Below are 25,411 nucleotides of genomic sequence, written 5' to 3' on the forward strand. Positions count from 1 at the left end.
GGCCCTGTTTCTTTCCTGCAGCAAGCATATGGAAATTTGTTGTTTGTCTTCATACAACTGCCAGAACACCTGCCAGAACACCCTTTCTACGCGCAACCTCCTCAGCCTTGTAATCTACGTCCTCGCGACGGCACAATGACCAGCATTGATGATCTTTTCAAGGTACGTAAGGAGCTGGACTTTCTTCGCTCGTGTCTAATAGTAATTCCAGAAACCAGCTTTACCAAGCAATAAGCGCAAGCTAGAAGCAACTCGAGACCCAAGTTCGTCCACTCCCTTCCTCCAACTGCGCCATCTACTGATTCTTCTTAGATGAGGTCTACAAATCTGCGAAGCTTGCCTCAAATGGAGACGCCAAACGCCATGGTCGCGCCCCGGCTGTAGAAGACGCAGATGACGACGTTGAGGCGGGACCTTCAGCACCACCCGATGACGATGCAGACTACGGCCCCGACATCCCCGACGATGACGAAGGGCGATTCTTTGGCGGAGGAGTCACAAAAGATGAAAAAGAGATATTGGATTACGTGGACGAGCAAGAGAGTGCGGATGTAGCGCCTGAGAAGATCGATGCGGCATGGCTGCGGAAACTGGCCCTCAATTTCGAGAAGAAGATAACAAAGAACGCGGAACTGAGAGCAAAATTCGAGACGGAGCCGCAGAAGTTTATGGGTAGTGAGGCGGATCTAGATGCTGATATCAAGGCTTTGTCTATACTATCTGAACATCCAGAGCTTTACGGAGAGTTTGCGAAGCTTGGATGCGTGGCGAGTTTGGTGGGGTTACTGGCGCATGAGAATACGGATATTGCGATTGATGCGGTGGAGATCATAAGTGAACTGACGGATGAGGATGTAGAGGCGGAACAAGAACAGTGGGATGTGCTTGTGGATGCAATGATTGAGGCTGATCTGCTGGACTTACTGGTTTCAAATTTCAGTCGTTTCGATGAAGGGAATGAGGCGGATCGAAGCGGTGTTTACCATGCGCTGAGCGTGCTGGAAAACCTTGCCTCAAAGGCATCGCTCGCGGAGAAGATTGGGCAGGATACGGGGGTTCTGAAATGGTTGCTCGAACGGATACAGAAGCGGGAATCACCGGTCAGTCAGAATAAGCAGTACGCAGCAGAAGTCCTGGCTATTCTATTGCAGTCATCAACAGCCAATCGGAGGAAGGTTACCGAACTTGATGGTGTTGACCTGCTTTTACAACTGCTCGCAGCATACCGGAAACGAGACCCCCTGAAAGGAACCGAAGAGGAAGAATTCGTTGAAAACGTCTTCGACAGCGTAACCTGTGTTGTGGACGAGCCGGAAGGGAAACAGAAGTTCGTCGAGGCGGAAGGAGTGGAGCTATGCCTGATTATGGTCAGAGAAGGCAAAATGAGCAAATCTCGCGCATTACGGCTGCTGGATCACGCGTTGGGTGGGCAGAGTGGCGCAGAAGTTTGCGAGAAGCTGGTCGAGGCCGCGGGACTGAAGGTCGTGTTTGGGACGTTCATGAAGAAGCTCGATGGGCAGACAACAGAACATCTCCTCGGTATCTTTTCGTCGTTATTGCGACTCCTTCCTGCCAACGAAGCGGGACGAATACGCACCCTTGCGAAATTCGTGGAGAAGGATTATGAGAAACTGGGCAAGCTGGTCAAGCTAAGGAGAGACTATGCTGCGAAGCTTGCGGTCGTGGATAAGGAGATCAGGAATGAGCAAGCGAAGCTTGATGCTGACGAGCGGGAAGAAATGGCTGACGAGTGGGATTCGAGAAGGCTGGATGCAGGACTCTACTGCCTGCAGACAATTGATGTTATACTAGCTTGGCTGGTTGCTGAAGACGATGGTGCGGCCAAGAGGATACAGAGTCTTCTTGCTGACCGCGACGAGTCTTTGGCGGTGGTCAAGGCTACAATTCAAGGTATGTCCAATGCCACAAGCTTTCCGATTCAACTGCTAACTTTCTTACTAGAGCAACTCGATTCCATAGTTGGAGATACAGAAGAAGAGAAGATGACGAAGGATATGCTGAGCACTTTGGTACAGTTCTTGACATAGCCAAAGAAAAAATCATTATCAAGAGTGGATTTAATAGCTATCTATCTCCTGAGTTGGATGTCTATTCTTAAAGTGGTGACTATGTATACCCAACGCCCTATCTGATTAATATATCATTATATCATTAAACTTCAACCACATTCTCTGTTCTCCCATGAACAGGTGGTCCCCCGATTGCTCTTTCATCTCCGCTCTTCGGATTGTTCTTCGTAATCAATCCTCCCGTCCAAATGAGACACGGAAGTGCACCCGCTAAACTGAAAAGCCCCAGTGACCAAGCCATCGTTCCCCATCCGGCAGCATCATTAACATATCCAGCCCATATAGGGCCTATCAGAGTCCCCGCAGCAAAGGCAGTAACGTATAAGCCGTAGGCTTGAGCATAAGCACCAGTTGGACCGAAACGTCCCGGGTTTTGCTTCTCCTTGGCCTCAACGACATAGGTGATTTCGGCCATCAGGGGCGGCATGACTAGAGTGAGTGTAAGACCGATTAGAGCTAGCAAGGCACATAACAAGACCTTTTGATTTAATGTATTGTGTGTCACGAACCGCAAGAGGACCCAGAACGGGACGGCGAAGACGAAGCCCGTGACTGAGAGCCAGCGCGGCCCATACCGGTCAGATACCCAGCCTACGAGCGGAGCGGCGAAACTGGGGACGATGAGGGCAAGAAAGGTGAGGCCTGCTCCTGTTGAGTTCCAATGGAAGACCTTCTGCACGTAGAGGGGGATGACGCTGTCAAACGCGGTCATGAGCGATCCTTGGACGATGCAACCCCAGAGGGCCGCAACAAGGCGGCGAGATTTGAGGAGTGTGAGGACCGGTGGCCACTTTGGATATCTGACCACGGGTATGGTCTCTGTTGTGCCACCATCGTCCGGTGAATGCGATTCCGCAACCTTCTCTCCAGCCTCCTCGTCTGATTTCTCGGTCCTCTCCAGTCCTTGCTCGGGGTCAGGACCAGATATTCCCTCCGTTTCAGCAGCTTCTTCCTCAACAGCCCACTGCAGTGCAACCTTCTTCTCGATCATAGCCATGCGGAGACATATATCCAGCGCAACCAAGCCAAACGCCATATAGTACACGGGATAGTACCCCGCCCGAGTGTACACCACACCGCCCAACAACGGAGCTAGCAAGATGCCCAGAGACATGCTCAAGCTGACCCATCCCAGAGTCTGGCCGATCTCTTTCTGGCCCACCGTGTCAACCAGCAAGGCCTGACCGACAGTCCAGACAATGGCCGCGCTGAAACCCTGCAGGATGCGGCCCACGACGAGCAATGCAACGGTCCGCGCCAGACACAGCATGACCGTCGCACCGCCCAGCGTCAACAGGCCGAAGAGCAGCGGCAAGCGCCGGCTGGACGATCGATCAGCGTACCATCCCGCCAGCGGGCTGGAGACCAGCAGCGCGGCGCCGTACACGGCGAGCAGCACCGAGACCCAGCTCTGCACCGAGGAGGCCGCCACGCCGGCGCGCGCGGTCAGCGCAAAGGGGATCACGGGCACGATGATGCCGTAGAGGTAGACGTCGGTGAAGACGGCGATGCAGATGGTGGTCAGGATGAAGGTCTTGGAGGAGCGGAGCTGGAAGAGGCGGGGCGGAGGGGTCGTCGAGTCGAGGCGGGCGCCCGAGAGGAAGCTCTTGATGCGGCCCATCGCCATGACCTTTGCTTTCTCTCCGTCGCTCATTGTTGCTCGTCCCTGGCTAGCATTGGAGGGGATGGGATAGGAACAGATATATTGTGAGGTGCCTACCTACATTTGTTATTGAGGATGGATGGAAGATTTTACAACGTAAGGTACTCGGGGTTGCTCGTATGGGGCTGCTCGTATAAAATGCTGCGGTTGGAAGTTCAAAGCGATACCGACTACTATCGGCCGTACTAGACCGCCAAGTGAACGGAAATCCAACCAAAACGACGAACGACGACGACCGCGGGAAGAAAAGGCCTTACGGGGTAGGACTAAACCTATTTACGGAGGTACAGCCCGTAAGTATTGCTCTCCGTCGGGACAAATTTTAGGAAAGTTGAAGTCTCCAAAATCTTCTGTTTGGCATCGATCTTGAGAATATTCACCTTTTCCTTCACCTCTACCCTCTCCGACTTCGTTTTCTTTTCCTAGGGAGAAGGAGAAGTAGCCATCGCCTAGATATTTTACAGAGGTAGCTCAATCGTCCTTGCCAGGGCCCCTGGTTGCTGCTCGGCAGGCCTTGGGTATCTGGGTAACGGACGAATTGTTTCCCCGTGCCATTTGCAACTTACTGTCTCTCGCGTTTCTCCCTCTCTTCTTAGGATAGAAACAGTATTTGCTTATCTGTTGACAACTTGACGCGGCTGAGTGGCCGGAGCCTTCTTATAGCGCCACCAACGCAAGGGGCCTGCCCATTCATTGATTGATAAGTTGACAACATCTCTCGCGAAAGTTTACTCCGTATGCGAGAGCACGTTCGGTACTGTACCTCTGCGGGATATGATTTGATCCCTACGCTCTACGCCCTGTTGTTCTATCGAAGCGGCTTTGAAGTCAAAGCGCAAAGTGCACCGCCCTTTGGATCGGCGATGATACTATGTGTCTACATGTAGCTCCCACCGCTTATTCACGGCAAGCCAGAGGAGGGAGGAGTGGACTTGTTGCAAGCTTCTCAGAGTACTTATTATTAATTGGTGTGGACGTTTCAGCTGCGGGATTTTGAGATCTGATAATGAATTGAGGGTCCTCTCCTTGGCACCCTGGTTGACAGGAACAGGTTTCAGAAGGAGGCTCTGAAGAAGAGCCGCATCGGAGTTGACCGGAGTGGTCACCAGAGCGTCACTACTCGTGTGCAGTACATCTATGTTACGAGTGCCATGCAGGAACTGGGCTTCGCCTTATACATGCATCGCCACATACTTGAGCAACTTGAGGCTCTGGGAATCTTGCCGAGGACATTCGCAGCCCACTCAATCTGTATGACCCATCAGAAAAAGCACGCGACAAGCACGAAATGATAATAACAAAGGCACGTTGGTTGACTGTCATACAGATTATCTTGACATGTCGTACTTTTCTGACCACGAGGACGGATTTGCTTACACTTTTGTCGAGCCATCCTACGAAGTTGTCATGGTACAAGAGCCTCATTAGAAAGCACTCATTCTCCTCCAAACGCCTTGTGTTCCACAGCCTACGCCAACCCCATAGTACATTGCAGGGGGTGCAAATAGCCAATCATAGTGTCAGCCTCATCTATGCCTATGCACACAAGTAAGATATTCCCGGAAGGAAGTCTCATCCACAAGAAACCGCAGAGCTAGTCCTTTAATAGCATGATCAAGGACAAGACGGCGCATAGGACGACACATACCTTGGCTACTCAAAAATTAGCTTCCTCTGGATAAAGTCACGCCATGCCTTGTTCCGCATACATGCGACATCGGGTGGCTGTTGAGGCTCAAGCTCACTGTGCGGCTCTGCGATGGAGCATATAAGTAAGTCCCAATTTCATGGCATTCCTGTCCAGCCACTTCATTTTCATAATCTGTCCAATCACCAATGACGTTCTTTGCTGGCCCCTACCGACATACTTGTTAGTTGTTTCCTCTTGCATTTGATTTGGCGATACATCAATCAATAGCCACATCAACGGCGATTTATGGTCTCCTCGTGACTTTGTTCTCAATATCAATAACTGATTCTAACATCTTCTATTCAGGCAAAACTGGCTCTGCTCCTTCCAAAGAGTCTAATGTTTGGTTTGATACATATACCTTACGAGGTATTGTCAAATATTGTTGACAATATCAATTTTGATGATGTCTTCAATTTGGGCCTGACCTGTAGGGCACTGAGGTTCTTGCTTACAGAAGAGAGTATTTGCAAATCAATTGTTCAGGTCAGATAGTGCCATGTCTAGTTCATGTGTTACGAAGACACAGTCAGACAGCCGATTCTCAGTGCTAACAGAGCCTCAAGTCCAAGATAAAATACTCTCATGAAGCCTTGGAAGCGAGGACAGTGCATGGATGCAATAATGCATCTGCACTCCGGAGAGCAGCGAAGAGGCGCGAGGCCCTCGCGACTGCAAGACCGTTTGTTGTGGCTACCGTTGGGTTTGGAGACACATACGTATATTGCAAGGGAATCCTCTGTTACACTCTGGATGACAGATTGAGAATCCTAGACCTACACCGTTCGGCGCAATATGAAACCGTCATTAGCATCCCAAGGTTACTGACCCAGGCGCTAAATGACATCGACGGCAACACCAAAGGGGTATTCCAGGTTCTATATTGCTCAGACAATATAGTTTCGTGCGTCTATAAGTCATCTGGCGCGGACTGGGCAGCATGGCTTGTCGCTTTCGACATGACAGCCAGAAGAATTTTGGTCACGGAGGAATTGGGATCTACCGACAAAATCTTTGTGCGTCATAATCAGCAATTCCTTTACTATGGAACACATTCGGAACTCGGTGCCGACGGCTACAAGAAATGGGTCATTCAGGGTTATGACTTTGGAAAGGAAAAGTGGTTTGACCAAAAGATACATCTCCATGATATGGTAGGCTCTGAAATTGGGTCGACAATCTGTTTTGAATTTCACGATGGGTATTTCTATGCGCTTTCCAACCAGACTTCATTTGAGGTCGAGGAAATCGATTGGACTTCCTTCTACCATTGTGTACGCTTCCCCCTCGAGTCCCCTTGCAATGAACTACTGGAACGGACTGAGGATCATAGTATGTGGAGACGACAGCATCAAGAAGGCCCTATTGATGATCGCTGGACAAGCCTCCGCCTTGACGTCGACGAGAGTACCGGCGATCTGAAGATTGTGGAATCCCGTAAGGAATGGCAAATGGGCTCAAGCAGGAGCCAGCGAACGTACTACACCACAAACATTATATTTCCGGGTCATTCCAAGGACGATGGCCCGACTTCCTGGTACAATACTGAACCTGACCCATGGACTCCCTTTTCTCCGGCTGCTTCTACATCCCCCTCAGTCCAGAGTGCTGTCTGCTCTGGTTCATCGGCTTCCGCAACAAGACCTGTGTCTGACTCCTCTGTCGCCACCTCAACTTCTGGAACAGCCAGCTCTCCTAAACTTCCAAGCCACGATCTCTCGGCGCTTCCCAACGAGCCAATTCTCCGTCTCCTACAACCAGACGACAACCCACACCACATGCGCCCCCCTCCTCGTCTTCCACAGAACACCCACCCGGGAAACGATGGTTCAAATCTGCCTACCTTCACACTTGCCAAGTGCCGCGTTCGCTACTACCACACCTCAGCAAGCACCTTTCTTGATCTTGTTGACGACCCACTTCCAACGGATTGGAAAGGGACCCAACGACTACGGCTTCGAGCTGGCTCACGGAAGCTTGGGCCACCCCTCATGTATCCCTCCTCGCATCCCAAGGCCGGGCTATATCGCAAGCCTTCCGCTGACCTTCCAACCGCATTGAGAGAGATGTATATTGAGCAGCCAATCCATTTCTGGCCTCCAGCTCAAGATCCCTCCAACATCGACGAGGACGTCGATGCGTTGTACAAACTGTTGAACCCACCAACGCACATTGGTAATGTGGAGGGCACTGCGGACGAACGAAGCGTGGTATATGTCACGGGCGGCAAAGATAGGCCACAAGCCATTGTGTTTGTTGGCTTCGATCCGGCGTTCAAGCTGGTGGGGGTGAAGAGGTGGGGCGGGACGAAAGAAGGCATGTGCCAGAAAGGAGTGGGTGAGGGCCCTCACATATCTGGAAGAGCTTCCGGGAGTAGTGGAACACAAGGCGGGCTTGGGATGGCCGGTATTGACGTGCATGAAGCAGACAGAAAACTCTCTATTGACCGGAAAGGAAAAGGAAAGGCCAGATCTGAATCTGAACCTTGGGCACAGTTCTCTGATCAAGCAATAATGACGGAAACAGAAGAAACCGCAGCAAGCCCACTTAGCAAGGCGTGCCCAGGGCGGAATTGGGCATGGATAGAGAAACCCATGTATCAAGACATCAACCTAGGATATCACTTCGGGCTAGAGCGCAATCAGAACATCTGAACAGGCCCAAGCCTCATCTACCGTTTGAATTTCTATCTATCTACCTACTCCGTATGTTTTTTTTTGGATACTCCCGCATCTCGGCCATATGCAGCAGCCCCCCTCCAAACCATGATATCTCTACCCTCCTCCTCAACCCAGCACAGCCTCACCCTTCCCTTCCCCTTCTCTGAACCCATGAATATCCAGCCCCCAGTTCGTCGTCTCCCCCCACCCCCCCTTCTTCTCTAAAAATCTAGATCGTCCATCCCTGAAAATCTCAATCCTTGCACTAAAACGCCCGGCTTCTATGTGAATGAGAACCCCTCCCTGGCCTCTTGATCTTTAAGCGTGGAATTAGCTAACTACCGATATATGGTGTCTGCCTCGTTTAAGGAGAGGAGGGATTGCATTTGCATTGCATTGCATTGCATTGCGTGTGTATACATGGGATTGGGGATTGGGGATTGGGGATGGCTAGCTATTTTCATACCTACTTTAGGTAGGGAGGGACCTAAGGTATATGATTTAAAATGAGCCGAGACACGCATGCACGCAGGCAGGCGCTAGATATGAATAAGGCTTCGAATCAAGGGGGTTGTTTATTTGTTATATATATAAATGGGACGCGTTATAGAATTGTGGCTTGGGAGGGGGGATGAATTAGGAGGTTTTTGGGTTTTGAGGTCAGGGTTTGGTTGGGGAGAGGAGGGGAAGGGGTTGATGGATGGAATGGAGTGGGAGGGAAGAGGGGAGGGGAGGTGGAAAGAATGATGAGGCTCTAGATGCTGGCTATTCTGCGGATTCCGTTTGCCTTGTCTGCCTCGTCTGCACAGCCCTGTCCACGGGCACCAACCATTCGCATAAGGCTGTTTACTTTGCTTTGCTTCCAGGGTTCATAGGTCGCCAGAGGGGAAGGGGGCGGGAGAGAGATGGGTTTTATGTATTTGATTAGCAAACAAACGCGGCCAGTTTTTTAATCACTATTCCCTGCGTGAGCACCTTACTCCTTCCCACCATGCCTGGGCCAGTGTGGACCCTAGAAGGCCGAGGCTCTACAAAAGAAGAAAGATAGGAGACGAGACTAGGCGGCACCGCTGCCCGAAAGAAAAAAGGGGGCGACGCGGGGTGAATTTCTACCCTTCCTTGTTTATCGCTTTGAGGGGGGCTCAACGTAACTTGACATAGTTTGCTGCAGGAATCGTGGGTTAGATCGCGTGTTCGTTCTCTCTTCGCCCGTTGATAACCGGGGGAGGGAGGATAGGGAAACGTACCTGGGAACTGTCCTTCCTGCCCGTGGAGCCTACCTACCCACCATTCATTCTCATTATTCGTTCTCGTGACGATCTCGATCACGTCCCCGGTCACAAAACTCAAATCACCCTCGGCCTGGGCCTCGTAATCGTACAGCGCTGTGCAGGTCTCCGGAGCAGGCGCCCCGCTGAATCGAGTCGGCTTAGGCTTGGGTGGCGGCGGCTTTGCCTTGCCCAAGGCGCTGCTCGTCGAGTTCATCCGTCCAACGCCTGACACGGAACTCGTTGGCGAGACGGCGGATGAGTATGGCGGGGGTGGGTTGTCGGACTCCTGCATCGCCGGCATCGTCGGGGAGGCCACCTTGGCGGGTTCGATGGCGGGTTTTGAAAAACTAGAAGAGGTAGACCTGCGTGGTTCATCGAGAGCTAGCTTGCCAGCTCCAGGACCGAACTTTGATGCAGGACGCTTCGCTCCTGTCGTCTTGAATTTCACGATCGAGAGAGCCTCGGCCCGTTCTCGAATATCCCCTCGTTTCATTTCGAACGCCTCCTCCACGCCTAGAGACAGGTTGAAGTACCCGATATCGCAGCCTTGCATCCCCTCGTGTAGGGTGTAAAAGACGTTCAATTGCATGTAGTAGAAGGACTGGAATAATGGCCGGATGAACTCGCGTTCCAACTCGAACAGTTTTGGGAGCTCATCCTTGAGAAGATCGTTATAGTAGTTGTATTCCTGAGTTGCGCCTTCAACGTCGTTCTCGGCCTTGTACATGGCTTTCTCATCTTTCAAGCTCTTCTCTTTCTTGTCCTGCAGCTTCTTCAGCGTCGCTCGGTGTCGGTCGTAATCTAATTGCTTGTGGTCTCGTTTGGTGGCCGTTTTCCTTATGACCTTGATGATCTCCAATAACTCGTCTGCAGGTTTGATAACCCTCGTCTCGATCATCTCAAGCTCCGGCTGCAGGGTCGCCTGGAGCTCCTTCACGATAGACTCGTATTCCTCGCATGCTCTTATGCCCTCCGGGTTTCCCTCAACAACAGTGGAATTTGGATCCGAGACACGACCAGATATTGGCTTGTATATTTCTGCGATCGCTTTGGAGAATTCGATCTGGTGGCTCAGCATGCCATTGATGGCCTCGAAGTATTTCTTGCTCTCGGTGTGCAATTTTTTGGTCTCCTTCTCCAGCTCATTGAACCGTCGTTCCGCGTCGATGTAGACGGGATCTTTGGTATGCTCACCCAGATTAAACTTGGCTTTGAACGTTTGAGGCGCCTGGTTCATGGTCAGTCATGGTCCCCATTGAACCCCACCAAGCGGCCGATCAGGGATCGGCTTACTCTGATAACGCTCTTCTGGAAGCCTTTGAAGCTCATCCTCCTCCCAGGTACGTCAAAATGGCTTGAAAAGGTCGAGAGAGGTTCACGCAAGCAGGGACAGTGGTTTTTGGCACGTTACGAGAGGTAGGGAAGAAGACTGCCGGGTTTTGCTCAAAGCGCGACCTTGGCTCTCGCCGCCGAAAGGTAACGCCGGTGATGACGAGAGATGTAAGTGGCTTAGCCGTACCTAGAAGACGAAGGTCAAAGAAGCGCCGGCGTTGGTCTCGCAGCGGCCTTTTGGTCGCGAATGTTTGCAGTGAAGGTGATCAGGTTTCGAGTAGAAGATGTTGAGGTACCTTAGATGGTCCAATCTGTATCGTGGAATATGAATATAATAAATCCGTCCAGGATACCCTAGATGTAGGGTATTTTATCGTCATATATACAGTATAATTCGTCCCGCACGCTTCGGAAGGGAGCCGAGTGAATTGTGAATTAATTGTGCAGATCCGGGTTTTCCTCTTGCACAACTTATGCATCCCCCGGCTTCGCCCACCGCACGACATCATTGCCGCGTCTCAGCCAATCACAGCGCCCGCCGCTTTCTGCTCTTAGCTCCGAACGCTACTGACTAACTAGGACGGATATAAGGGTCTATGAAATATAATATATTTTGCCCGACTCTTCATCGCATGAATCTTATCAGATTTCACCTACGATCATCACCATGTCGAATATAGCTGCAACTCCATTACGGCAGGCTTCAAGGCTTTGCTTGAGGCGGCCGTCGGCGTCGGCTGGCCTGTTGAGAGGCTCTGGCCCAAGGGTGGCGGCGATATCAAATCAACAAAAGATCTCCAGGAGGACATATGTCTCTGAGACGAAGAAGGATAGCGCGCAGGTCAATGTCGACACCGCGATTCGGGCGGACCAGAAGGCCTTCGTTCAGCAGATGGGCAAGCAGCCCGAGAACCAGTCAGTTCCGGCGTCAGATGTCAACGCGGATGCGATGATGAGCCCAATGGCCGGTACGTATGTTGTCCGGAAAACCCAAAACTTTTGCTAACGACTATCCAGGTGTCCTCAAACAAGCCACCGTTATGGACGAGGGTCAGAGACCCATCTACCTTGATATGCAAGCTACAACCCCTCTGGACCCCCGGGTGTTAGATGCCATGCTCCCATTCTACTCCGGGCTCTACGGCAACCCCCACTCGAGAACACACGCTTATGGATGGGAAACCGATAAGGCCATCGAAGCGGCTCGAGAGCACGTTGCGAGTCTGATTGGAGCGGACCCCAAGGAAATCATCTTCACGAGCGGTGCGACAGAGAGTAATAATATGAGTGTGAAGGGGGTGGCGAGGTTCTTTGGCAGATCCGGAAAAAAGAAGCATATCATCACCAGTCAGACAGAGCACAAATGTGTTCTGGATAGTTGCCGGCATTTACAAGATGAAGGATTCGATGTCACATATCTCCCGGTGAAGAGTAACGGTTTGATCGACATGGCAGAACTTGAGGCTGCCATTCGGCCGGACACTGCCCTCATCAGTATCATGTCGGTAAACAACGAGATTGGTGTTATCCAGCCTATTGAAGAGATCGGCAAGCTTTGCAGAGCAAAGAAGGTCTTCTTCCATACCGACGGTGCGCAAGCCGTTGGAAAGATCCCATTAGATGTCAACAAGATGAACATCGATTTAATGTCTATTTCATCGCACAAGATCTACGGACCAAAAGGGATCGGTGCTTGTTACGTTCGCCGCCGACCTAGGGTCAGAATCGACCCGATTATCAGCGGAGGTGGTCAAGAGAGAGGGCTGAGAAGTGGAACCCTTGCACCCGCACTGGTTGTTGGGTTTGGGGAAGCCTGCCGAATTGCGAAGGAGGAGATTGCTGTGAGTACTTATCCATTTCCTTCAAACCTTGAAACTTACTATGATGAACTACTTTTACATATGCATGGCTTTCCTAGTGATCTCCTTGACTTCAAGTTGAGACTTCCTTGACGAGAGACAGTACCTTTTCTGATTTTGTTTTTATACATTCATAAGCGGAATGATTTGTTCTATATGGCTGTTTACTAATTGTTCTTGGCAGTATGATCACCAGCGGATCAAGAAACTCTCCGACAGACTTCTCAAGGGTCTGCTATCCCTCGAGCATACCTCCCAGAACGGAGACCCGAACCACTTTTACCCTGGATGCGTCAACGTATCCTTTGCCTATGTCGAGGGTGAATCTCTCTTGATGGCTTTGAAGGATATCGCACTCTCATCTGGTAGTGCATGCACATCGGCTTCTCTCGAGCCAAGTTATGTCCTGCGCGCCCTGGGCAGTAGTGACGAGAGTGCACACAGCAGTATCAGATTCGGTATTGGTCGTTTCACCACGGAAAGCGAAATTGACTATGTTTTGAAGGCGGTTCAAGAGCGAGTTACATTTTTGAGAGAACTGAGTCCACTTTGGGAGCTTGTACAAGAGGGAATTGCGCTGGATAGTATCGAGTGGAGTCAACATTAATTTTGCGGCGGAAGTGGAAAATGAGGAATCAACGGCGTTATGCGCACATGTTCTATGTCTAAGACTGGATGGGAATTTCTCGATGTAACATAGCAGGCTGGATGCATACGGTCACTTAAGTGACTTATATAGTCCCTCTTTACAAACCTCCACCGTATTTTGAAGCCATGTGAGTCAGTATATCGTGATAGCATTGCCATTTGAGTGCTGTCGATATGCTTCTGTGGAAAGCTGAGATCCATTGATGTAACGCCTCTGATCCCTTCCATGGCCCATTTATTACACACGGATGTCCAGCCACTTCCATCACTTGGAAGTAGCCTCTATGCAATCACACATTTCCCAAATATAATACACGCTGCTGGCCCACATCCCCAATTTGCTCTTCGGACATTATGCCAGCACATTCCCTTCTCACTATCCCGCCACCTAAACCCGTCCACCGGCTCACAGACTGCAATATAGATGTCAGAAGATGGTTCTTCGCACCGGAATCTATCCGCAGAGGGAACTCACGGTGGCAAAATGAACTCGCTCCAAGAACTAGAGAAGAATGCGACGGCGGCCTAGAGATCCAAAGTTAGCCAGTATTCCCATATGCCATTGTCCCTCTCCTGCAGATATCTCCTTCATCACCCCCCAGAGATAGAACGAAACAGGTTCCCGCTCGATGGAAGAATAGAAATCAACATACCCCGAACATGGCGATGCTCCTTATAACAGTGGCATTCTCGGCCGAGGTCAAGGTGTTGTATGCACTTGCGAAATAGCCCTGCTGGGCTGAACGGCGCGAATCACCTCTCTGGACGACAATACGCTGAACCTTAGGTGCCATGGTTATGGATTTGAGATGGACGTTTGAGTCGTTTGGAGTGCGTGTATAGGATCGAGAGGTTTGTTCGTTGTCTTGTTCTGCTCTGAGATGCTCCTGAAGCTTGGACTTGAACTTTTTCGCGGCCGGGGTTAGATTTCCGCACGTGATATCAATGCACAAGCGACGCCTTGCCTGACATCACACCCCTCCACCACATCGCCATATCATATGAGATTCTGGGAAAAGAGAATTGAGAGCAGTGAGAAAGGAATGGCTTGCAATTATGGATGAAACAGTCATTCAAGAACCTGGTGGCTTCCTCCCACAGTCCCTCCCGTCGCCTGCACCAAGCAACGCTTCCCAGAGCTCTACAGCTTCCAACCTCCCGCATCCTCGCTCCCACCCCTTGCGCGCCGGCTCAGCGAAGGAGGAAGCTGCACGGCGATATGTGGAGCGCCGGTTATTGCACATCTCTCGACGATACACGAAGAAATTCCAACCGCCGGAGCAGGGTGAGGAGGTGCATGGCTATGAGAGCATGACTGAGGCGGCGAAGGATCTGGGCGAGGTCATAGATGTCTTGTGGCTCTCGGGTACTCGTATGTCTCCCCTTGACACCTCTGATGAAGACAGATGCTGATGTGAATGGATGCGACTGAAGCAAGTCTGCAAATCCCCTATCTCTTGAATATCGCATTAGCCGTAACGACGTACCTTCCTTCTTTCCCACCCGCCCCAGTCTCGACGTTCAAATTGCTCCGGAAACTGGACCATGCCTTTGCTAGTTTGTTGAAGGGTGAGGATAGCGAGACGGGAGAGATCTTACCGGGGTTTGAGGCGGGGAAGAGGGGCGGTATGACAAGGACCGATATGGTAAGGTGTAAGAGCTTGGTGGAAGCAACGAGGGTGTTGATCGTGGAAGTCATGAGTAAGGAGCCGGAAACCGAGAGAGATGCGGATGAGAGTGGCATAGACATGGATGCTATGAGTGTCGATAGGGAGACGACTTGGGATGCAGATGAGGACCCACACGATATGGACGTCGCGCGGGTGTATGAGGCAACCATCACTCAGTTGGGAACCGTTCTCGAGAATAAAACGAGTTACGATGCTGGTTCTGGCTCAAGTTGAGCCGGCCACTCGTCTTATATGAAGATCATATCATCAGCCCCGTGTTCAGCGACGAACCAGTTCCAACGCCCTTCACATCATATGTTCCGGAACGCCAAAGATACCAAGACACATCTAGGTACTTTTTCCAGGTTGCTCAAGGGCTAAAGCTGCAAAGTTAGCATCTGCAGCAAGATCCCGGACAGATCCTCGAGCACTCAACCCATCTAGAAGATGTTTGTTGTTAATAGTAGCCTACCGGCACAGTGCTTATCCATCCTACCTCTTTCAACATACAGCCAAACTTCAATCAAACTCTCTCGACCAAGAGAATCGACCTATGAAGAGTCAAAGAGCATAAGGTACATAATCCATTACTATGACTGTTGAATACGAAGGAGGCAGGAAATTCCATCCGGGTGCTGGTGCCTCCAAGGCTATTTCACCAGAAGAGCATCGGATTCCACGCGAACCTGAGGACTACTCTAAGCACCCGATGATGTCTGCCAGGATCCAGTACCGAGGTATATGAAAAAGGTCTTCAGGGGTGACAGCTTGGGGTGTTGGGAGGGGAGCGGGTTGTGGGACATAGGTCGAGGTCGGACAGATGAGGGGATGTGTTGATGGGCGTGTAGTTGGTGGTTGATATTCCCTAAAAGGGCACAGTGATGTGAGGATGATTTGGTTTCTGTACAAGAGTTGCGGGCTTCAAGCATGTCACTTTGCAGGCTTTTGCAAGGCTGCTTCCTGGTTATTAGGTTTATGCTCTGGCAGCTTCTTGCAATCCATATTTTTTAGAAAGCATAATACAATCCAATAAAACCCGTTTTCCTGTCCCAGGGAACATATCCCATTGAAAGAAGAAGAATCCACTGACCCTACAAACGCCATCCACTCGGGGTATTTGAGACGGCCAACAACTATCGCCGCCGATAACTATCATCTCTACGACCTCCCCGACCGCCTCTATCCCGATCATCATAGCGATCTCGATCCCTGCCACTCCTATATCTGTCACCGTCACCCCTTCCTCTTCTGTCATCTCTCTCATAATAGCTTCTCCTCTTCTCCTGTGGACTCCGGCTCCGACTCCGCTCTCTCTTCTCCGAGTCGTATTTTCCCTCCCTTTCGTGCCGTCTCCTCAACTCGTCCTCGTCATAAACCATGCCATACCTATCCCTCCTACCGCCCCCATAGTCTTCTGCCTTATACTGTCTCTTCTTTTCCAGACCACTAACGCCACCAAAGCCCCCTCCACCTTGCCGTCTTTTGGAATTCGTCGCCGTCCGCCACGAATCCGATAATTTGGATACGGACTGTGAGAAATCGACATGGATGCGATGGTCATCGATCAACACGCCCTGCATCTTAAAATATGCTTGTTCGCAGGAGCTTTGCTCTTCATATTCGATGAAGGCGTATTGAAGGGAGTCGCCAGTGCGCTTGTCGCGAATTACTTCGCAGGAGAGGATTTTGCCGAAGCGGCTGAAGATCAGCTCCAGATCCTCGTCGGTGGTAACGGGGTTGAGCTTGCAGACAAAGAGGACATTCTCAGGAGGCTTGACTTCGGCGAATGGAAGATCGCCAATCATCTCTAGGGTCAAGGCCTGTGCCCTGGCCTCTCGTTCTCGTCGTAGCTTTTCGACGGCCTCGGGATCCGCATCGTCGTCCAACTTGTCATCCTCCCCTATTCGTACGGTGGCAAGTTGTGCCTTAGTTGGTAGAGGGCTCTCTGGAGGCTCGACGAGGCCCGGAGGGTCATCATAGGGATCGTCGAGAATAACCGTATGCTTGATCCGGATATCAACCAGAGGCCGCCCCTTCTCGTCGCAGAAAGCTTCATTTATCTTCTCCAGCACATCAAATCCTTCGACAACCTTGCCAAAAATAGCGGCCTTGCCATCCAAATAATCCAAATTGTCACCCAACGTAACTATAAACTGACTGCCTGCAACCCTCTCATCCGGGTCCCTTGTCGAAGGCGCCGTGGCCATACTGACTGTGCCCCTCTCTGCATGCTTGAGCTTTGGGTTAAAATCTGCAACAAATGTCCTCTTGGCCGGCCCCTCCAACAGCCCCCATATCGAGCTCCCTCCATCGCTGTCTTTCGAGTCGGGGCCGATAGGATCGCCGGTCTGGAAGGAGAAGTCTTTTTGTACGCTGTGCACGGGCGAGAAGTTGTAGTATTTGACTTTACACAGCTTCAGGAAGCTAGATCGCGAGGTAGTCTTAGTATCTATGCGTTCAGTTATTTAACAGGTAAGGGAGGGTGGACTCAGACTTACTTTTCGCAGAGTTTCGGCGCGTAGTCGACCAGCAGGTCGATGACTATGTCACCCGCCGAGGTCTCGAGGAGGACGCTCATGGTGGGTTTGAGGAGCTGCGGGCTGCCAGTGGGGGTGTTCTATCATACAGAGCCTCCAGGAGCTCAGTGAGAATAGTAGTTCGGAGCCTTGTTGTTGTAGAGTGACATAATCGCCTTGTAGCTGGCAAGGCTCGATCCTTTATTTAAGCGCGACTATTTACTTCGTCTACACTCTGCATGTTCTTTCCATCCTCCCCGCCATTGCGCATTTCTCCCTAGGTTGAAGTACCATGGAACTAAACTATTGTATTATCTCTTCGACAATCTCAAAATTGTCAATATAATCCACGACCATTCACTGATACCTACCTTAACCTCCAGAAGATCTAGTTCACGCACGGTGTCACGTGCTCAACACAGCTACCTACATGGGTACTTACCTCTGGCTTCCCAGGTGTGATCCTTGAACAGACCATCTACTGCATCTAGATCATCTATATTCAGAATGCGTGTGCTCTCTCAGATATAATTGGAAGAGAGAATCGTTTGTGCATGGGGTTGAGGCTTGGAGATCATGCCAGGGGCAACTACCGTCAACAATACAAATCGAACAGCTCCACCCAGTATGCTTCACAACATGTGGCTTTCTCCCAACCAACGAAATCACCCGATGGATATCTCTGGCCTTCAGATTGAACGGGATAAATTGATCGGATGTGACTTGTCTTCATTTTTCCCCAGTTTCAAGGAGAGTCGCAAGAAGTCCCGCCTTAAGAACACGGCACTGCAACTCCTGGGTACAACAGCTGGCCTTCTTTTGCCCTCCTACCCCCTCCTCCACCTCCACGAATACCTAGCTGCCGGAAGGTCAAAGGCTGTCATTGGACTGTGATGCCCTTGATCCCCTTGTCACGACGGATACATGCATACCCTTAAGGGTTGTCAGTGATTCCTTACGACGGACTTCCTTGTTCACGGCAGCCAACCGCCAATGTTCTCTATTAATTATCCGCAACCTCATGCATGCTATTACCACGTGCATGGCACAGGTGTACATGTACCAGTATTCAGAGAGGGCTTGAAGATGGATGGATCATAAAATTAGATCCTCAGAGAACGGGGGTGAAGACTCCCCTGGATATGGCTACACACGGTGAAGCTGACCCCCACCCCGTCGTACCGCCTCTCATCAACACCGGGGTCATACAAGCATACACAACATACTCGGTCTTTTCTGGAAACGATCCGGTTCATAACGATATACCGTGATTGCTATCTTTCGAAGTGAGTTTTCGATCCTCAACAGTTCTTGCTACGTTGACGACGTAGCCTTCTCAGGGCATTGGTCTCTCTTGGAGTTTGCCTGCCAAGTCGAGTGCTTGGGTCACAGTTGCAGAGATCTCGAGTGTTATCTCAGGGCTTCACAACAAAGGATACCTCCCGGTAATCCTTGTCGGCAATCAAAGCCAATCATACAAGTCATATGTTTGCAAGCTATGTAATCGGGGCTCGATGATTGTATTTCGGCACATTGATGCTCGGCATACCGAGGAAAGGCATCGGTATGTTCTCCTGCTAGCTCCTTTACGGACATGCAAAGAATATCTGCAGTGGAACGCCATCCCGCAGGCAGTAACGCAAGGTTAATGCAAAATGGGGGAAGATCCGCAGGCCCATACGCGGAAAGTACCTTACGGGGTCCTGAGCAATGTTCCAGTACCGCATTCATTGAATTTGGTGAGATACAGGTACAGGTCTTGCATAATCTCTGCTACCGGTGGCCTCCAGAGCGCCAGACTCAGACCCTAGAGATGACGTTGTAACCTAGCCAGTCATACCTGATTCGGCTTTGGATCAGGTCGCAATATACCAAACGCATGCGTTGGGGCTTTCGTCGTTTACATGTTGCGTCCCCCTCATTGGAGGCGGCTATCACAATATTCTCTCCTCCAAGCAATTTTCCTCTTCTGAACAGATGACCAGCCTTCTGCAAGAGATGGAATGTTATACGGCATTTGCATATGTAGAGACCGGATCGAAACTTACTGTATGTCGCATTGTGGCTGGCTTCGCTTCTGCAACAGTCGTGTAGCAAACACAATTTACAGTGGGAGATTGGTTGAGGCCAGAAAAACGACAGGACAGGTTTGCTTGACAATTATGAGGCGCTGACCTCGACGCATTGCGATCAAGTGGTCCTTCGCTTTTTGAATTAATCGTGTGGACGATGCTATGAAGCGGTCAGAAAGCGCAATATCCAGTCAGGGACCTGCATTACGAAGTGCGGTGTCGTTTGGTTTAAATAAAACAACTAAGTTGGCGACAAGGATCTCTTCATGCTGGCCTCTATCAAGTGCGTTGTGCCTGCATGGACTGATAGATTGCTGCATTCTGGCTGAGGAAGATTCAAGGCACTCTCATCGCTCAGAACAAGGCCGTATTCGTCTACCTGAGTGATGCAATGTATTACAAGTAATACGTTTGCACCCCGTAGTACGATTGCCGTTGAGCAAGCAGCGGAGCCTCCTCGGTGTGTTTGCTCTCTTATACTACCAGCCCTGTCGTTATCTGTCATATCACGTTGTGCCTGTATTCAATTCTGGAAGAAGCAAGCTGCTTGTGCCAATTCTCCGGTAGTTGTAGAAGCCGCCGCCAGGTTCACAGATGGGGGAATGACGGTGGACGGGTTCCAGCAGGACTTCAGTCCTAATCTGTCTATCATGTCAGTGACTTTGTAAAGGAAGTGCCTTTTCTCCCATTTCCCAGGCGATTGCGCCCTCAAACCCCCAAGGTCTTTGTCTGCTGTGAGGACGTTTCACCTACCAAGACAGTCTCCTGATGAGAACACTCGGTAGTCCACTGGCTAGGGGGCATTTCAGTCAGTCTCAACAGACCCAAGCAATTGAAAGACTTGACGACCCTATCGAGACCCCATAGTTTGTAAGGCCTGGCTCCGTTTGAAGGAATATGGTAATTCCCTGCGTAGATCAGTCAAGTGGTGGGTACGTGCCATGCGTAATATACAGGCTTACTGCAGTTATCCGCGCTGCAATAGAGGAGATGGTCTGGAATACCTGAAATGCATCCAAATCTATCCCGTCGACATTCTCTTTGCAGAGGCGACAGGAACCATCCCACGGAATCATGGCCGAAATTTCATCATATCTCGACTTTTGAGTATATGCAGCTCTCAGAAAGCATCTAACCCTTACAGCGAGGCAAACATTTGAGCCACCGTCACACGTATTATAATACTGCCCGCGTCGCCTGACAGCCCCGCGCTTTGATAATCGTTTCCTCTCGTTGAACCCGACCCTCATGTTGAAGATCGCCGCTTCCGACAGACGTACTAGACGCATTCGTTGACCATACACAAGTAATCTTTCCTGTCCCTCTCTTGCAACTTTCTCATCTATCCATCGAACCAGATCTATTCTTAATGGTAAGCCGGTGCCCACCCCTCTCTCCCATCAACAGCCTCTAAGAGCGGTCTAATATCAATCAGATGGTGACTCGAGCATATTACGATAATGAGGAGCCAGCGTTTGCCCAATACAGCGGCCGCGGGCATGGCTATCCTCTCAGCCATGAACGAGAGTTGCCTGCCAACCATGGTCCGTACGGGGGAGCTCGAGGTCATCAGCACGAAGCGCGCAACAATGGCCAGAGTCCCGAGCGAGAATCTGTTTCTTCACACCCAAGACGTCGAATTCCAGTTGCAGTAAGTCCGGCTACCAATCTTCCATGACAGGTCCTTAGATGCAGCCCGGTCTATTGGATCGAAGCTGATATGCCGGCAGTGCGGTCGCTGTCGAAAGCGGAAGATCCGCTGCAGTGGAGATCCGGGGAATGGCGGACCATGCTCGAACTGCAAGGCTGCAGGAAACGAGCAGTGTCAATTCTTGAGGGTAACTAAAGATGGATTCTGCTTGCACAGTCCTCTATGCTTACTTTTCCGATGCAGGTCTCATCAACTGAAGCACAGATGAAGAGCGATGCAGCAGATTTTGGTTACGATTCTGCCCCTGCAGTTCCCCGGACCAGTTGCCGTATGATTCAATACGGAACACAGACTTACGCGCCACAGCCGATTGCTTTGGGGCCAGATGGGTTCCCATATCGTCATAGTTCGCTTTCATATCCGTATCAAGGGAAGGGATACTATGGAATGCCATCTTACAGCGAATTTGCCGATGAGAACATCGACTACGGTCTGCAAAGTGCCTCCTATCAGCTCTTGACCCAGGAACATGTGAACATGGCATCAGCTTACTCCTCATCCGGAAGTGGGCGAGGATGGACTCCGGCTCCTCAGCTCCCAAAGACCACCCCGTTGTTTCTTGAGCAGGAGCCAGCATACAGCCATGGGCAGATGCCATATTCAAGCAATGGTTACGCACTTCGCCCAACGATAAGCCCTGAATCCAAGGCTATGTCTCTAAATAGCATGGCGGGCTCTCTCCCTGTTCCCCCTCCGATTAATGGTACGGATCGTGTATTGCCATTTCCGGCTCATCGTTCATCATATGTTCGTTCGAGCGAAGGCATGATCCCAACTCCGCAATCAGGTCGCAATCTGGAATGTATACAACCCTATAATGGGTTGATAGGCAACAACATTATGAGCAATTCCAAGGGTATTAACACCAACTCAGTATCAGAGAACGGGAACATATCCAGCTCCTACATCTCCCTCCCGCAGAGCAGTCCCGAAGCGATACCCGCAACCCACATAAACTATGGCACGCCTAATCTCTCCAGCAGCCAACAGCAGAACGAGATGTACAATCCCGGGGGTCATGATCGGCTCTACAACTCCAACAGCAACTCGTCGTCCGAGGATCTGCGCAGCGGTAGCTACGGCATCGTGAGCCCCGGCTCCAAGCGCCCATCTCAAAGCAGCCAAACCGACGGCACGATGTCGTCCCCCTCACCCGGGACTCTAGCTAATGGACACTCCTACGTACCTTACCATCAACAATCATATCCGGCACCCCCTATGGAGCTCAGCGGGGCTCACACCCACCGGGGATCCGTTGCGGGTATCCAGGCTGGTGCATGAATCGCCGTTCCTCCCCCCGCGTCGCCAAAACTCCAAAAGCTCATCTTTCAATTCTCTTTCTCCCCCTGTCGTCTGTCCCGTTCCCAATTTTTCCTTTGTGCATGCATAGTTCAGGTCGTTCCAGTCTGCAGGCGGCATATATCTTTGGTGTTTGTTCAAGCTATCTTTTCCCGACACGCGTGCACGTTTTCCAGAAGATTTTTGAACCCCCGAAAACGGAGTAGGGGAAGGTTGAAAGAGGGTGGGGGAGGTAGTAGAAAAATGAAAATAAAAGAGAAAAAAAGGGGGGGAAGAAAGGACCAGGCGTTGAAGGGAGCGGTGGGTATATGTACGATATCAAATTTCTGGAACACATGGAATAGGCAAGGGTGGGAGAGTAATAATAGCGGTGTATGGCTTCGGGGGGCAGGTTAATGGAGTTGGGAATTCAATGGTGTGCATTATCTATCACTGTCCCTGTCCTATATTCTTCCATCATTTATCACTTTTATGCTTCATCCGCTTTTCAACACCAACAACACCCTCCTATAACCATAACCATAACCTATTTATGATCATCAGCAAGAAGGGAATTAAAACAGGAGGGAAGATGAGATGAGAGAAGAAGATTCTGGTCTCTACATACGTTATCTATCTATCTATCTATTGTATAAAGACGACGACTGACATACTGACTGGCCTAATTTTGCTCACTCACCCTCCCTTATGTAGGTCCTGCTTCATCATGTTGATGTAGATATAAATAATGGATTTCAAACAATTCATTCCTTCATTTGTTATAAACTACCTAAGATACATAGCATCTACTCCAAAAATCAAAAAAAGGAAAAAAGGTAACCTCCTGGGAAATGACTTGTTGAGATTTAAGGATAAAGAGGAGAATGGGAGGTGGAAAAAAAGCGGGGTGGGGGGGGAGGGGGGAAGGGTTGGGGATTTAGAGATCTTGATTCATCTTCTTCGTTATATAGTTATACTTTCTAGGAAGTACTTTGAGTTGGGAGTGGGTTTTTGGAAGGAGGAAGTTGGGGGGAAGAGGGGGTAGTTTCGGGTATATCACGTGATGCTAATCCCACCGCTGTTGAAGCCAACTTTGACGAGCCGGATGGATGCGATGTGCAACAAAACTCCCATATCACGGGCCCAATGTCACATGATGCTAATCATAACGCCATCAAAACCAACGTTTAGCCCGCCCATGACAAGCGCTGATTCGATGTGCAACAGAACTCCTGTTTCCTCCCGTCGTGTAACACGGGCCCTGTATCACGTGATGATAGAAAAGGGGAAGCGAGGGGACATGGGATATCGCATTACAGTACAATATACTAAAAATAAAAACCGAAGAGAAGAACAAGGATACAAAAACCTACCCACTCTCCTTCACGATCTGTAGCAAGGCCTTAACATACTGCTCGACCTCCTTCGCGCCCTGAAGCGTGACGTCTCTTCGCCGGCCCTCCAAAACGATGTACGGGACCGAGTCTACGCCATTGCTAGCTTGCTCTTGGATGAGCTGCTTGGTTTCCGGCAAGTATTCGGAGGAGTCCGCGACCACTTTCTTCGCTTCTTCTTCGGAGATGCCCGCATCGGTGCAAGCTTGTACTAGAGTGGTGTCCGCCGAGGGGTGTTGCTCTTCTTCGAAGTACTGCCGGTAGAGACTGTTGATGAGAGCATCTGCCGTCTCGGGACCCCGGGTCTCCTGGAAGTATTGGATGATGCGGTGCGCAGGAAGCGAGTTAGCGACGCTGCCGCCGAACTTGTAGTTGATGCCGGCGGAGACGCCGTAGGCGGTCATAAGCGTGGTGTACATCTTCATCCTCTCCTCCGAGTCGCCATAACGGGTGCGCTTGTACCACTCATATTTAGATTCGCCGGCCTGACTGGCGGAGGGGTAGAGCTGGTAGGGGAGGTATTTGACGGTGAAGGTCACTTTGGACGAGGCGTCGCTTTCACGCACTTGACGGAGAGCTGGGCTTGGTCAGCAAGGCTTCGTGTGTATGGAACGATTTTCCATAGGTGTTTTGGCTGGTAAGAGACTGCAAGGAGTGCATCACGTGTGCTACCCATGGTATGACTTGTCCTGCCAAGCATACCTTACATGCTCATGGCGCACACCGCACGAAGGATGAGGAAAGGCACGAAAAGAAAGGGTCCGTCCGAAGCTTGCCTTCATCGAGCCTATGCAACGTTGCGCGACGTCAGTTGGGCCAATCCGACCTACTGCTTGGCACGAACCTGCGTTTTGCCAGATAGGTCCTGCGGGCGGTCAGCCAAGATATTCGTATTGCATCTGATATCCCCCGCATACGAGATGCGGGCGCTCTCAATCCTCCCTTGAAAGGGCATCAATGAAGCGAAGGATAAATAGACTTGCCAGGGACAGATGGTATCCAGAGTGAAGGTGATGGTTGAATTGTACATGACTGACAGCGATCTGAGCTGTGATGTCTGACGTCTGAGTCGAAGGTGGGGGAATACGAGGTCCCCTAGAAAGGATGTGAATGCCGTAGGTAGGCAGAGAGAGGAATGGTCGCTGATGGCGGACTGTAGTGGCGGAGATTTGGCTTATATTTAGAAACTCGAGAGACAAAGGAAGAATGATGTTGACGCTCCGTGAGAAAGCGAAGCTGAAGGGAGCATACAATGGAGGAGGTTGGTGGGCGGGGGAAGAAACGTGGAGGAGAGGAGAGCGCAGAGTTGTGCATCAAAGCCACACAGCCATTACAGAGACCCGGAATACCCCGCTGGTCCGGCATCAGCCACACAACACCAGCCACCCCGCCCACCTTGTCACCTTGTCAACCTGCCAACCTGCCAACGTAAACCCATGCACCAGCCACCCAAATAGTCGCAATCATTACAGTCGCCAAAGCAACACAACACCACTCCATACCCATACCCACACCCACTACACCCACTACACCCACAATCACCCACAATCACCCCCT

The 25,411-nt window shown here is 50.7% G+C and overlaps 11 protein-coding genes across 11 annotated transcripts; 5 read left to right on the top strand and 6 right to left on the bottom strand.

Moving 5' to 3' along the window:
• Positions 1-135: 135 nt before the first annotated feature.
• M430DRAFT_100712 (hypothetical protein) lies at positions 136-2,048 on the top strand (the record flags this gene model as incomplete). Its single annotated transcript, XM_024860654.1, has 4 exons — positions 136-162; positions 212-263; positions 313-1,911; positions 1,963-2,048. The coding sequence occupies 4 exons, from the start codon at positions 136-138 to the stop codon at positions 2,046-2,048; spliced, it is 1,764 nt and encodes a 587-aa protein (XP_024721852.1).
• A 95-nt stretch (positions 2,049-2,143) lies between these two features.
• On the bottom strand, positions 2,144-3,870 carry M430DRAFT_34815 (hypothetical protein). The gene has a single exon (XM_024866617.1). The coding sequence runs from the start codon at positions 3,742-3,744 to the stop codon at positions 2,173-2,175; it is 1,572 nt and encodes a 523-aa protein (XP_024721853.1). The 5' UTR covers positions 3,745-3,870; the 3' UTR covers positions 2,144-2,172.
• Positions 3,871-5,432: 1,562 nt separating this feature from the next.
• On the top strand, positions 5,433-8,141 carry M430DRAFT_235651 (hypothetical protein). Its single transcript, XM_024864928.1, has 3 exons — positions 5,433-5,525; positions 5,750-5,929; positions 6,010-8,141. The coding sequence occupies exons 2-3, from the start codon at positions 5,783-5,785 to the stop codon at positions 8,095-8,097; spliced, it is 2,235 nt and encodes a 744-aa protein (XP_024721854.1). The 5' UTR covers positions 5,433-5,525; positions 5,750-5,782; the 3' UTR covers positions 8,098-8,141.
• Positions 8,142-9,245: 1,104 nt separating this feature from the next.
• M430DRAFT_50241 (hypothetical protein) lies at positions 9,246-10,703 on the bottom strand (the record flags this gene model as incomplete). Its single annotated transcript, XM_024868136.1, has 3 exons — positions 9,246-9,268; positions 9,351-10,602; positions 10,668-10,703. The coding sequence occupies 3 exons, from the start codon at positions 10,701-10,703 to the stop codon at positions 9,246-9,248; spliced, it is 1,311 nt and encodes a 436-aa protein (XP_024721855.1).
• Positions 10,704-11,373: 670 nt separating this feature from the next.
• M430DRAFT_120514 (hypothetical protein) lies at positions 11,374-13,444 on the top strand (the record flags this gene model as incomplete). Its single annotated transcript, XM_024861778.1, has 3 exons — positions 11,374-11,674; positions 11,724-12,547; positions 12,750-13,444. The coding sequence occupies 3 exons, from the start codon at positions 11,374-11,376 to the stop codon at positions 13,170-13,172; spliced, it is 1,548 nt and encodes a 515-aa protein (XP_024721856.1). The 3' UTR covers positions 13,173-13,444.
• Positions 13,445-13,547: 103 nt separating this feature from the next.
• M430DRAFT_66270 (hypothetical protein) lies at positions 13,548-14,085 on the bottom strand. The gene is made up of 3 exons (XM_024869218.1): positions 13,867-14,085; positions 13,689-13,738; positions 13,548-13,626 (listed from the first exon to the last, which is right to left on the bottom strand). The coding sequence occupies exons 1-3, from the start codon at positions 14,005-14,007 to the stop codon at positions 13,620-13,622; spliced, it is 198 nt and encodes a 65-aa protein (XP_024721857.1). The 5' UTR covers positions 14,008-14,085; the 3' UTR covers positions 13,548-13,619.
• A 184-nt stretch (positions 14,086-14,269) lies between these two features.
• On the top strand, positions 14,270-15,117 carry M430DRAFT_18739 (hypothetical protein; the record flags this gene model as incomplete). Its single annotated transcript, XM_024863939.1, has 2 exons — positions 14,270-14,585; positions 14,648-15,117. 2 exons carry the CDS (start codon positions 14,270-14,272, stop codon positions 15,115-15,117), a joined length of 786 nt encoding a protein of 261 aa, XP_024721858.1.
• An 899-nt stretch (positions 15,118-16,016) lies between these two features.
• M430DRAFT_100853 (hypothetical protein) lies at positions 16,017-17,461 on the bottom strand (the record flags this gene model as incomplete). Its single annotated transcript, XM_024860663.1, has 2 exons — positions 16,017-17,307; positions 17,382-17,461. 2 exons carry the CDS (start codon positions 17,459-17,461, stop codon positions 16,017-16,019), a joined length of 1,371 nt encoding a protein of 456 aa, XP_024721859.1.
• Positions 17,462-19,977: 2,516 nt separating this feature from the next.
• M430DRAFT_18742 (hypothetical protein) lies at positions 19,978-20,721 on the bottom strand (the record flags this gene model as incomplete). The annotated part of the gene is made up of 4 exons (XM_024863940.1): positions 19,978-20,112; positions 20,225-20,264; positions 20,321-20,379; positions 20,434-20,721. The coding sequence occupies 4 exons, from the start codon at positions 20,719-20,721 to the stop codon at positions 19,978-19,980; spliced, it is 522 nt and encodes a 173-aa protein (XP_024721860.1).
• M430DRAFT_235722 (hypothetical protein) lies at positions 20,710-22,543 on the top strand. Its single transcript, XM_024864929.1, has 4 exons — positions 20,710-20,843; positions 20,907-21,122; positions 21,202-21,309; positions 21,366-22,543. The coding sequence occupies exons 1-4, from the start codon at positions 20,841-20,843 to the stop codon at positions 22,461-22,463; spliced, it is 1,425 nt and encodes a 474-aa protein (XP_024721861.1). The 5' UTR covers positions 20,710-20,840; the 3' UTR covers positions 22,464-22,543.
• Positions 22,544-23,458: 915 nt separating this feature from the next.
• On the bottom strand, positions 23,459-25,123 carry M430DRAFT_34819 (hypothetical protein). The gene is made up of 4 exons (XM_024866618.1): positions 24,838-25,123; positions 24,693-24,719; positions 24,662-24,664; positions 23,459-24,433 (listed from the first exon to the last, which is right to left on the bottom strand). The coding sequence occupies exons 1-4, from the start codon at positions 24,882-24,884 to the stop codon at positions 23,830-23,832; spliced, it is 681 nt and encodes a 226-aa protein (XP_024721862.1). The 5' UTR covers positions 24,885-25,123; the 3' UTR covers positions 23,459-23,829.
• Positions 25,124-25,411: the final 288 nt, after the last annotated feature.

Source organism: Amorphotheca resinae, assembly GCF_003019875.1.
Source record: "Amorphotheca resinae ATCC 22711 unplaced genomic scaffold M430scaffold_5, whole genome shotgun sequence".
NCBI classification, from domain to species: domain Eukaryota; kingdom Fungi; phylum Ascomycota; class Leotiomycetes; order Helotiales; family Amorphothecaceae; genus Amorphotheca; species Amorphotheca resinae.

Bases quoted from the DNA above. Each gene is read 5' to 3' on its own strand.
- M430DRAFT_34815 (XM_024866617.1), bottom strand. From the start codon at position 3,744: ATGAGCGACGGAGAGAAAGCAAAGGTCATGGCGATGGGCCGCATCAAG.
- M430DRAFT_235651 (XM_024864928.1), top strand. From the start codon at position 5,783: ATGTTTGGTTTGATACATATACCTTACGAGGTATTGTCAAATATTGTT. The intron at 5,930-6,009 runs GTCAGATAGTGC...CAGAGCCTCAAG, and splicing joins TTTGCAAATCAATTGTTCAG to TCCAAGATAAAATACTCTCA.
- M430DRAFT_66270 (XM_024869218.1), bottom strand. From the start codon at position 14,007: ATGGCACCTAAGGTTCAGCGTATTGTCGTCCAGAGAGGTGATTCGCGC. The intron at 13,739-13,866 runs GTATGTTGATTT...TTGGATCTCTAG, and splicing joins GGAGCATCGCCATGTTCGGG to GCCGCCGTCGCATTCTTCTC.
- M430DRAFT_235722 (XM_024864929.1), top strand. The intron at 21,123-21,201 runs GTAAGTCCGGCT...ATATGCCGGCAG, and splicing joins GACGTCGAATTCCAGTTGCA to TGCGGTCGCTGTCGAAAGCG. The intron at 21,310-21,365 runs GTAACTAAAGAT...TTTCCGATGCAG, and splicing joins AGCAGTGTCAATTCTTGAGG to GTCTCATCAACTGAAGCACA.
- M430DRAFT_34819 (XM_024866618.1), bottom strand. From the start codon at position 24,884: ATGTACAATTCAACCATCACCTTCACTCTGGATACCATCTGTCCCTG. The intron at 24,720-24,837 runs GCAAGTCTATTT...GACCGCCCGCAG, and splicing joins CTGGATACCATCTGTCCCTG to GACCTATCTGGCAAAACGCA.